This window comes from Geospiza fortis, unplaced genomic scaffold (genome assembly GCF_000277835.1).
Source record: "Geospiza fortis unplaced genomic scaffold, GeoFor_1.0 scaffold118, whole genome shotgun sequence".
NCBI classification, from domain to species: Eukaryota; Metazoa; Chordata; class Aves; order Passeriformes; family Thraupidae; genus Geospiza; species Geospiza fortis.
The window spans coordinates 524,937-537,422 of record NW_005054380.1 but is presented as its reverse complement, the minus strand read 5'-3'; the positions used below and the strand labels follow the sequence as shown (position 1 = coordinate 537,422).

General features: G+C 44.8%; 1 protein-coding gene across 1 annotated transcript in view; it reads right to left on the bottom strand.

Annotated features, from left to right (window-relative positions):
* MAP3K13 (mitogen-activated protein kinase kinase kinase 13) overlaps window positions 1–12,486 on the bottom strand; it is a 63,397-nt gene that overhangs the window by 24,780 nt on the left and 26,131 nt on the right. Inside the window, 1 exon segment of the mRNA XM_031060305.1 lies at window positions 4–251. Coding sequence (XP_030916165.1) covers window positions 4–178 — 175 coding nt within the window. The 5' untranslated portion in view covers window positions 179–251.

Sequence of the window (12,486 nt, the reverse complement as noted above, 5' to 3'; positions counted from 1 at the left end):
CCCCCCCCCCCCGCACGTCCCCCAGCAGCTCCGGGGACGGGCGGCTCCCGGCGACCGGGGGCTCCTCGGGGAACCTCCCCGAGTCCTGGTCCTCACAGAACGCTTTGCCGATGGAGCTGGGAGAGGAAGACAGGCTCAGGCGCTCCTGAGTGCTGGCCATGATGCCGTGAGTGTGCATCAAGGAGACGGCCCGAGAGGGTGCTCAGAGCATCTGTAGGACACAACTCACATGTGACATGTGGGCCCAGTACCTGAAACAAGAGGAAAAAGAACAACTTTCAATTTTTTTATTGAAGTATTTTCACTACGTGCGGTTTCACAGAGGTGAGCTGATAATTAACTAGACTTTCCAGACAGCTGCTGATACTTGGTAAATAATTACTGCCCTAAAAGAAACAAATAAATGGTTCCAACAGAAACTCCACTCAGGCAATACTCTCGGTAACATACTGCCGGAATTGCCCAGGAAACAAACACCACAATTTTAAACAAGAGCCTAAAGGTCAAAATCATGAAAGATTCTTTGCAGAGAGTTCCCATAGCATTACCAGACTGAAGCTGGCCCCAGCTCAGCTGTGGTTTGAATCCCACCACTGCTCCTGAGCCTGGCACAGCCCACAAGATCAGGATCCCTCTGCAAACCCTCGAGACAAAGTGTTAGAGAAACAAAGCCCGATGATACAGGTACCTTGATTCCACCAAGGGATGGTTTGTGGCTGCTCCCTCAGAGCCCCAGCTATTTATTACCATCCTGGACCTTTGATTGGCCCTCCACATCCATTGTGGCAAGGTATGTTCAGTTCTCTAGGCACATCCATGCCACCCTCATAAGCAAGTAAAACTCTGAGTTTCACAGAACAGCAGGCCCTCCTTGCTGTTCTCCCAGCACTGCTCTCCCCTTCTCCCCTGCATGAGCTTCTGGGAGGGTGCACATAAAACAAGAGCTGAGATCCCTTTTAAGAAGTGCCCCCATCTCTTGCTCCATGCTCCAATGAGAGGTCTTTTTTCCACAACCCATGGTGGTGCCACCTTCCCACAGAGCCAGGTTGATGGCTGGGGGTCACACTGCCAGAGCTGCCCACCACAAAAACAGTTTTGGGATAGTCCCTTCTGGAACAAGAGGCTCTAACACTGGGCCACAAGCAATTAAGTGAATTCAGCCTGCAACATGGAACAAAGTCCAGTTTTAAATTCCACGAGAAGCTGAGAGTGGGGTAAAAAAAACTGCCTTAACAGAAAGTACTTTGTTAAAAAGTAAGATCAGTTATAGTGGGTGCAAATTTCCAGGCTCTGCAAACAGCCATTGGAAGGGACAAAGAGGTGGCCAGGTAGGACACAGCCAATGGCAAGGGAACAGCTCAGTGCCATGACTCCTCAGGATGAGGTCACTGCAGAGAGGAGAGATTAGCCCTTCAGCCCACAGGATGAAAAGTCCTGGGCTTCAGCCCCTCTCCAGCAGCAAACAGGAACAGCCAGGGACCTGGATTACCTTCCTGTATCCTGCCTGATCACATGGGGCTTGCATAAAAGCTTTATTTAGGTTGTAAACTTTGTTCTTTAAAAGAAAGCAAAACAGCAAGTGAGGCAGAGGTTGCAGCACAGCCCAAACCAGTAGAGGAGCTGAATCAGACCCATATAGGAAGCTGGAGAGTTGGTTATTCCTGACCTGCTGGTCACCAGCACTACAATGACCAATTCAGCAGTGTGGGAAGCTGCAGTGTGACCTCAAAGTACAATTACTACTAGCAGCAGTTGTTCTATTATCACAGATTTTGTTATTGATAAGAAGATGCTTCAGACCTGAACAGAATTTCAGAAAAACACCAGGCCAGGCCCAACTCAGTGTTCCTGGGCACAGCCCCAGCTCATCACCTAAAGTCAGGGAGTGACAAGTGATTGTTTAAACAAGAGCAAAATGTGACCACTGCTCCTACAGAGAAATCTGCTTTTTGTAGCACAGAATACTAAGCAATGCAAATAAAACATCAGCCAGGTATCCTGCAAGAAACTCCAATGTAAAGGCTCAAATTTGAGGTAACAGTGTTCCAAAATACCTAAAATTTAAGCCTTGGGAAGTGCATTAAGGATTAAATCAGACTTGGAGGATAAAATAACTTTGCTATTATGTGACTCTCAAGAGTACACTACTACAGTGTAAGTTTTTGCTTTTACATTTTTACAGTTTTCTGCCTCTGGAATGTTTGATTGTGGAGGTTTAACAGGGAATGAACAGCTTTTCACTACACAGCTCAGCCAGGAACAAAGCCCCAGATTCAGGGATATCAGGTCTGTTTTCCCAGATCAAATTGCTTTCTCCAACACTGAGATGTTTCAAATAAAAAAAGCCTTCAGGCACAGTGTCCTGCCACTTCACATGCCCCTTTATGTGCTTCATGGGGAGAGAAGGCATATAAAAGTTATGAAATTATTTTCAAACTAGCATGATACAGCCTTATTTAGGCCCTTACATAAGCAGCCTAATTTTCAGAGGTGTAGCAAACTCATTGTTTGGAGAGCATGAAACAGCAGCACTTCTTTTAAAACAACTTCCTCTCAAGCCAACTTGAAGCGAAGTGGTGCAGAAACCCTGGGAAGGGGATAAAGTGGTTTCTGCCACATCACATCAGTGCTGACTTGTTGGGGGAAATTTATTTTTTTAATTCTCTTCTATTGCAGTAAATTCTGCAACATGCAACCTCTTGCCTTAGCAAAATGTGATTTAATCCAATGAAAGTAGGCTGGTTTAGATCTCACCATCTCTTCAAACAGGAGAAGAGCATTTCCCAAGTTTTATTGTCATGCTGCTGCTATTCTTTCAGTCATAGTACCAAAAGGCTGAGATTTTTCATGTTGACCTCTTCCCAATAAAAGAAAAGGCAAATAAAAACATTTTCTTGAAAGTTTTAGGTTTCATTATATCCAGATTGCCATTCAGGATGTACTCATAGGGGCATGCAGTGACAAGACAGGGTGGAATGGCCTTCAGCTGAAGGAGGGCAGGTTTAGTTTAGATATCAGGAAGAAATTGTTCCCTGGGAGGGTGGGGAGGCCCTGGCACAGGCAGTGTCCAAGGCCAGGCAGGACAGGGCTTGGAGCAACCTGGAATTGTGGAAGGTGTCCCTGCCCATGGCAGGGGTGGAACTGGATGATTTTTCAAGTCCCTTCCAACACAAAGCAGCCTGGGATCCCACTTCTATGATCTGCATGTGCATCATGAGCTTTCCCAGGGAAAGGCCTGGCCAAGGCTGTGCTATTTCTATCTGAGTGATGCTCCTGCTGCAGCAGCCTCCCAGTCAAAAGCTGGAAGCTCCATGTGTGGGAGGACTGTGCATATTTAAGAGATTGAGATTTCACAAAGTGCTGCTGCACACACAGACTTGAAGGCAGACCCTTGGATTTGAACTGTTTTGATGAGTTCATGCACTCTGCACTAACAAATTTCTGTCTGGAAAGAGAGTCAAGGCTCAATGTAATTTTGTACAATCACAACTTCTCATAAACGACTCCATTTCCATGCAAAGTATTTTTTCCAGGCAAAATCCCACCACCCTCAGGCAAGAGGAGCATGAAATGCACCTCTTCTCAGAAGAGTGAGGCTGCTCCTCAACATGTCAGACAGTCCAAAATTCAGTTTGAAAGCAGAGAAAAGTGAGAGTTTACCTGAATCACCAAGTGGGTGAATGAGCTACCAAGGCACACTCTCACCTCGCCTGATATTGTGCCTGTCCCTGGTAACAGCCATCCAGGAGTGTCCTCACACTCCTCCAGAGCCACCAAAGCACGTGGCTGCCTATACAAGTTCAATATTCCTAAAAGTGTCAATACAATGGTCAGGTTTGCAGCTGAGTTAAGCCAATGCCTTGTGTGAACCATGACTGAAGTGTCTCCTTTAAAGACCCATGCTAAAAACTGAGTGGCAAATCAGACACAGCATTGCAGACACAGCACACAAACCAAACCAAACAAAAAGTCAGTGTGCTGGAAAGGTGGTGTAACCTCAGAGGCCACCACTCAAGTCTTGTGACAGCCCAAGTCTCCACTAACACTAAGTTTGCTTCCTTTAACACTATTTCTATCTTAGCCAGTGAAGCATAACCTCTGCTTGCACTTCCAACATGCAAAGGGAATAAAAGCAATTGTCTGATCCATCTTTAGGGGCTGAAGCAGAGCTGCTGGCAGTAACTATCCAGCTGGGACATGGAACTACCACAGACAGAGGAGATTCCTGCCCAGATCACTACTTACAGCCAAGCCCTGTGGTCCCCTTGCTCTTTCCTGGTACTCAATGTGATTTCCTCCTGGCTACAGTGGGCACAACAAGGTAACTGCACATCTCCTCACTGATAACACAACTGGAATTTATGGGTGTATCATCTCAACTAGTAGCTTGTGACAAAGCCTTAAAAATGTTCTAAAATTAAACAAAACCACAAAAAGCATATCTGTAAGGCACAGACATAATGTTCTCCTGCCCCTTGTGACTCTCTCTCAGATTCTACAGGGAATTTTTACAACACATTGATGCACAGTCCTCTCCCATTGCTGTACAACTCCAGCAGGAACAACTGAGAGTTGCTGAATTGGCAAGTCCCAGAGCTTTTGTTGTCACTTCTGACCTTTGGGGTTTGAACTGTGTGGTTTTACTACACAGGATTTCAGCAGACTTTCTTTCCTGGTCTCCTGATGAAGAAAATATTACACAAATGGATTAGATACTCCTCTTCTGCCACACTTTTTACCTTACTTGGAATACAGGCTTGTGTTTGGCATGGTTGCTTTGAAAACAAAAAGCAAAATCAGATTTATTAATAGAGAATGAGTTACACATCACCAAAAGGCAAACTCTTTGTTTTCAGGAGGGTTGAATTTTTAAAGTTACATTATTACATAAATGAATTACATTACATTTTTATAAGTTGCATTATCTGTTTTGTTAGGCTGTAAAAAAAGAAATCCCACTTTGAAGCTTGCCCACATTAACTTGGTATAACCCAGCCCAGGCTATAGGCAAACCTTTAAGCCAACTACGGAGTAGCCCAAGCAAAAGCTTGGGTGTTTTTAAGCCATCAATCTCCTTCTCAAGACACTGCTCCTTCAGGGAAGAACATTTCTTCCCATCTTACACCCACATGAATGCTCAGCCACAACCCAGCCTTATCTTTAAATAGTACAATTACATAGCCAAAACATCATCAATTGCTGATAAAACAAGTGAAAATTCTTCATCTGACCTGACTGAGATTTCCTGTCACTGCAATAGCTCTGTTTATATAAACATATCTCTACAACAAGCATGTTTACCTGGGAAAGTGAAGTCTTGTCACATTGGCTTTTTTGTGCTTTACACTGCTCCTTCAGGTTGTCAGATAAACACCACAGTGCTTCTGCACCTCCTGCAGAATCCTGACTTGAACACACACTTTTACTTCCTTTCTCCAATAAGTATGTGGATGTCACCTCAACATAAGACAACTTTCTTCTGCAGACACCGTAATCCCCACCTGAGTGATGTGGTAGCAACTGCTTAGGGCTCACAACTATAATAATCATCATCAATTAAAAACATTAATAGAACATTAACAGAGCCATGGTCATTAAGTACGTGAGACCACGGACATGTAACTATGTTGTGTGTAGTCTGTGTTATCACAACAAAAACCTGACTTTGTGATGATTTAATTTAGCTTTTCAATATATTCCATCTATCTGAAAACAATATATTCCATCTATCAGCATTCAATATATTCCATCTATCCGAAAACAGAGATATATAATTTTTGGAAAATTATTTTAGCTGTGCTGTCCTTTTGTCTGTGGCTGTACCAGTGAGAAAGAGAACCTTGTCTAGCTCAGTGGCCTGAACCCTTTCTGACAATGACAAAAATAGCAGCCAAGAAACACCCCTAATGGCTGAACTCCTGCTCTGTGCAGAGCCAGCTGCAGGTTTGCTGGCCACCTTGCACATCCCAAGCAGGTCTGGCTGAGGAGAAAGAAATAGCACCTGGGCTGTAGCAATGGGATGAAGCCACAGAAGCTCAGGAGGTCCATCCATGTCCCTTTCCTGCTGCAGAGCCAAGGGAAGGGTGTGCAGGCAGGCAGAGCTGCCCCCAGCAGTGCCAGCAGCTGCCCTGCCCACAGCACACTGGGCTGGGTCTGTGCCTCTGCACACAAAGCACTGGGCCTGTCTGTGCAAATGGGTCAAGGAATTTCTCAACCAGAACACCTCAGCAAACGCTGGGCTGTGGCAGGGAGTTTTGTAGCTTAACTCTGTGTGGTAGAAGGTAACACCAGCCCTTCTTCATTCTGCATGCCTTCAATTCCTTTCTTTCTTGGAACAGCCAGTTGTTCACTGCTTCAGTGGCACCTGAACATATTATCTCTTTAATTCCAGCTGTGATTTTAAAAATTATCCCATCCTGCGCTCCAACATTCTTTCTCAAGTCTAACAATTCTCACTTGACCTTCTCACTCTCCATATGAAACTTGCTCTGAGTCTTTGATCACCTCTTTTCCATTTCTCCTGTATCATCTTAAAGTTATAGAACGTAGAACCACAGAATAGTTTGGGTTGAAAAAAGCTATTAAAACCTTAAAATTCATGGGCAGGGACACCTTCCACTAACCCAGGTTGTTCCAAGCCCCACCCGACCTGGCCTCGAACATTTCCAGGGATGGGGCAGCTCCTCTGGGTACTTGAGGGAGTCGGACCACAGCCAGGATTCCCAAAAAGGACAGGATGCCACAGAAATGCACAAAGGCACAATGATCATTTTGGCTCCTCAGGATGCTGAGCTAACTTCCATGAGTCTCTTACTCTAAGATCCTATTAGTGAGCAGAAAAAGCTATGTCAGAGCCTAATTCTGACTGTTAAGACTGATGTTAAGACTGAATTGTGCTTAATCAACACTAAATTGAACTGGTATTTTATCACCCAAGTTCACTGGAGCTTTCCACTACTCCCTGCAGGTGGCCTCCCATAGTTATTACCCTCAACACCTTCCTTGTGAAGTCTCGCAGCCTAAACAGAATATTCCTAAAATATCTGGATAAGGGAAGAAAAGGTGGGAAGAGTATGAGTAGTGCCATCTCCAAAGCAGAGAAAAATGTTTCAACATTACCATCCTTTTATCCCTACTCTTATTCCATATCATTTAACAGTAATCTGTCTGCCAGCCTGGTGTCTCAGTTATTTAATAGCTGTTTAGCCTCTTTAAGAGCCTCTGGTAAGTATTCCTGCCAAAATCTCAACAGATTGTATCAACCAGATCCCACTTCCTACCATGCTCCTGTCTCCTCCAAAGATATTTAATAGATTTCCAGGGCAGACTTCACCTTAAAAGAACTGGTGACTCTTACCCCACATGCAATGTGTGCATCTGCCCTGGCTCTCAGCATAGGAATGAATTTCTACCTCCTGCACCATGCGACAAACGTTTCACTAGAACCTCCTTCAGCATAAGGTCACAAATTTGTGGGGGGTGGTGAAGCAGTGCTTGATTTGGAAAGAGAAATCAAGCATCCACTTCTTTTATTTTTTCAAAAGGAATTTAAAAAAAAAAGAAGCAATAAAAATTCATCTTGGTGAGGAAGAGAGACAGAGAGCCCACCCAGCCTCCTGTGAGTGCAGGGAGACCTTTCAGTGGCAGGGAGAGCAGGTGCTGCTCCACCTGGCAGCCCAGCCAGCGCCGGCTGGGAAATAAGCACCTTACGTAACGGCGTATTTTCAGCACTACACACAGAAACGCTGCCTCTACCCTGCAGAAGGTATTTTTGGATCTGCTAAAATGCTACTGTGTTCTTCCAGGGCTTTGCATTCTTCTGCTCAGAAATTGCATAATCTGATGCCATAGGAAATAAGTGGTGTTGCATAATGACTCTGGTATTGGCTGGGGGGACCAGGGACTGCCCGTTCCTGCTGGAGAGCAGCCCTGCTCCGAGCCCAGGTGCTTGGGGAGAAAGGGGAACCCACAGCCACCTGCCCCTGGGGAACAGGGGAACAGACCAAGGACCATGCAGGTACCTCACAAAAATCAGGGTAACTAAGTCACCCATTTGCTCTTTGTTCCCCTCCCCATGGCTGCTGTGTGTGCACAGGGAACACCAGCAGCCCCACACTCCATCTCACCACTGACACCCTCCACCACAGGCCCATCAATACACTGGAAAACATTCAGCTGGGATAAAGACAGAATAAATGCTGATCAGCCTTTTATACTACAGAATTACTACTGAAATCTGTCCCAGACTAAAATGTAGAAATGACCTTAAGTTACACTCTTCTCTTTCACCTTTCTAGCTGTCTCCATAGCAGGAAACAACTTTTCAAACCCAGTCACAGGCTTCAGGCTCTTTTTATCCTTCCCAGTTCTGTACTTTTACCTCATTGACAATCCCCATGCTATTACCAATCCATATGTTATTATATTACTATATAATTACTATATGTTACTATATTACTATTACTATACAACAACAACAGATTTAAGGATTCAAGCTGAAAGATTTTACAGCAACAAACACCAGTAAAATTTCCAGTTTAGTTCACAGAGGCCTTACAGCCCCATATTTCCACATTAAGGCACTAAATGTTCCAGTCCTACCAATAAACAATATCTTGGAATTTCCCCCCCCCTTACAGAACTGAAACACCCTATTTTCCTCCAAAGAGTAGCATTAAAATTAATTAATGTCTGAAAGATCTTTGAGGATGAAGATCAATATCACAGTGCTGCTTTCAGGAATCCAGTGAATGAATCAAAGTCTCACTTTAATTCACGTGAGGTGTCAGACTGGTCTCAGGTAAACTCGCTCACTCCCACGCTTGTTTTTATTTTTATAGTAGATATGAATTATTCAACATTTGCAAAGCACATTCAACATGTAAATGCTACTCACACAAACTTCTCAGTACTAAGAGCTTATGTGCTTCACACCCAGTACTAAACTCAACAGCTCTCCATGAAAGTACAACAATTGCTGGGGTAGGTGCAGTGCTCTGGTCCCTGTCACCTCACACCAGGTCCATGCCTGGGTGCACCTGCTGGGAAAGGGAAGGACACTCAAAATCCACTTGGCAGATCTGGGAAAGGAAATGACAGCAGTACTAAGTTGTATTTAGCAAGCACCATACACAGCAAAGAGGATTACTCCTCGACAGAGGCACACAATGCCCTGCTCAGGAGCCTCTCGTAAGCCTGTATTAGTGACAGCGCAGGGTTAGAGGTGTGAGCCTGCTCCAGTACAGCTCTGTGTGCTGGTAACACACAAACAACACTGACCTGGGGCTGCTCCTTAGGCCTGGCACAGCTCCTGCCACCCAACCCTGCAGGGACCAGCACTCAGCACACCCCAACTGGACCACTCTTGGGCTGCAGCTGATGGCCCAACACCTGAGGATCTCCTCAGGCCCAGAGGATGGTAAGGCTGGACTTCCCATGTTTCAGCAGGAGAGTCACAACTGTACAGTCACATTACTGATTTTGGTGTCCTCCAGAAGGCAACAGAGATGGGGCACAGGAGAAGCATCCCTGGAATGAATAGAATGTCTGCACAGAGACCTCCATTCCTCCAGCCCACCAGCCTCTCACCCCTGCCAGGAATTTCTCCTTCCTTCCCTCCCAGCACCTCGGTGCTATGTTACCAACAGCTCCAGAGGGAACAGCACCAACAATCACATCTTCACCAGGGGGTTATAAATCACAGACTTTACACAGACAAATCTGCTCTTCCTCCTGGCCTGCACCCAACTGTTGCCAAAGCCTTTGAACACCCTCCAACCACCAACTTCTCAGCTGAAGTTGTAGCAGGGAGAGAGCACAAAGGTCAAAACACACTGAGTATTTATAGGGATGGGAGTAACACAGAGCTGCTGCTCCTGGCCCAGCCACAGCTGCCAGCTTGGTATTCAGCCCTAAGTGGTCTGTGTTTTGGGTGAAATATTTACCCCCCACTACCCAGGAGATGAGACTGATTTGCTGCAATGACACAAAACAGGAGCCTACAAAAGCCTCTGCACGGGATGTATTTTTGCCAAGGAGGGATAAAAGACAAAGTCCCATAAGCTGGACAGGGCTTGGTGAAGTGCCAAACTCCTGAGAGCTTCAGAGGTAGCACTTGCCTCAGTTGACTCATTTGGATCCAGTTATGGCTGAGAACTCACTGGAAGTTGTACAAGCAGTGAACTTCCTGCTGCCTTCCTCCACTGGGATGTCAGGTCAGAGCTTGGCTAAAAGGCTCAATGCACCTTCCCCTGCCTGCCCTGGCCCCAAGGACCAGAGCTAAAGGGCAACCAGCACTGATTTAAAATCTGTTCACACAAGCCATGCCAGATTTCTTTTATTTTTATATTTAAAAAAAAATTATAACTCTGCCATCTTGAGAAGCCCAACTCTTGAAAATCCATTCTCCACATCTCAACTACAAACAGCCTGGAACAGGTACCAGGCAGGAACAACTCAAGCCTAATCAGCCATCTCACATTTGCTATAAAAAAAGTCCTGAGAAAACAGGAATTACTTAAAACTTTTCTTATCCTGCCAGTGCTTAGAGCAGACCCATGTTTAAATAACTCCTAATTGTGAAAGGTCTTACCTAGGGAGAGATTTTCAAATAAACCATTACTCAATTTTCTGATCCATTGGAGATTAGCAACTTACCTAGTCTTTACAATAGGAGATGAAAAAGAGAGGTTGAAAAGCAACCAAAAAGCCCCCAAACATGATTAAACCTAAGTTCACCTATAGCTGGGGAACAGTGGGAGTCCCTACCATTTATTCTGTGCTAGAAGTTACTTGCTAATTCCAGGCACAAGGGTCAAAATGAATGCCAGCTATAAATTTAACTATCAGGCAGCAGGGGACAAAGACAAATCTGAATGACAGGACTGTTCCAGATCAAAGACTCAGACGGGAGGCCCCAAAGACAGAAAACAAAACTGGTGTTAGAGCAAAACAAACAAACAAACAAAACCCCCACTACATCAAAATCTGGATTTATTTGTGTTTCTCAGCGGAAGGCTGTCACAGACAGAGAGTTCAAAGGGCTGCCTCTCTCTAGAAACAAAACCCGTACACATTCATTCAGGAGCACAACAAAAAGGGTAGTGACAAAAACTTTTAAACCCATGACAACTCTACCCTCCCCATTCTAGGGTATCCCAAGGTGTCTGCGGCTACCCACACAGCAGGTACTGTGGAAAGTGCCCACATTTCCAGCCAGACTGACTGCATCTCTCTCCTTTCAAACATTTTCATGTTTTCTCCCTCAAAATTATTGATCCAAATACATTCCTTCATCTTCTTCTACTGAACAGATTGCCTACTGCTAAAATCAGTATATCCAAACACATGGGCCTGATGTCATCTTTCTCCAGATCTACTTAAAATATCCCATTTTTCATTTACTTAAGGGAGACATGTGGTTTGATATGATTAAGCTACTGCAGCACCTAAACCACCCCCCAAAACAAAAATAAATAGGAGCTCTTCTTTTCATTGGGAGAAAACATGACATCATGCCCATTCAGGTGAGCAGGAATATGACAAATCTTGCCCCAGTGAACAGTATCATTAACTGCAAAGGTACTCCCAGCTCCCTCGTTTATTAGGAAAATGAGGGGTGAAAATTGTGTTCAGCACATCAGAGACAGCTCAAACTGCTATTTTCAGTAATACAGGAGCAAATTCCTACCTAGCTGATTGAAAGAAAAACACACCTCCTTCGTCTCAGAAATAAAATTAAATTATTTAACACTGTAACACACAAGAGGAATTGTCTGATTAGCCCACAAGGAAAAAAAAATACAATTCCCCAAAAAAGCAAAAATTACAATTCTGCCTCTTTACACTATCTAGTAATTCTTAAGTCATTGGATATAAATGGAATATACAGACATTCTCCATTGCCATTCCCTTCCCCTTTAAAAGGGGGGCACAAGAAGATAACGTGCAAAATTGCAAGTGAAAAATGTCCAGCACACCGACAGGCAAAGGCCAGGCCAGCTCTCAGATTCATATGCAGTGATGGATAAATTAAGGTTTCACGTTTCCTCTTCCCTTTCTCAGCATCATTTTTTCAGCCCTTTCCCATCACAAATGCAACATCCATCTGTCCTTCCGAAATAAATGGCGAGAGGGGAACGCTGACCATGAAACACCACACACAAACACACACCCCTCACAGAAACACACTTCCCCCCAAATACTCACAAGGATGAAGATTTCCTATGTGATGCTCCATTTTCTTGTTTTAAAAAGATGGAAGGCAAAAAAAAAAAAGGCAAAAAAAAAAAGAAAAAAAAAAAAAAAGGAAGTGTTGCAAAATAAAAGGAAATTCCACCCACACAATCCTGCAGCCTGCTGCAAAGAAGCACCGAGCGTGCTGACGTCACGGATTCATGAATGGATGGAAATGGGGCTGGATGGAGCCCGGCGGGGGCTGCGCACCGGCAGCGCGGCCGGCAGTCCCCGCCCGCTCCGGGCAGAGCC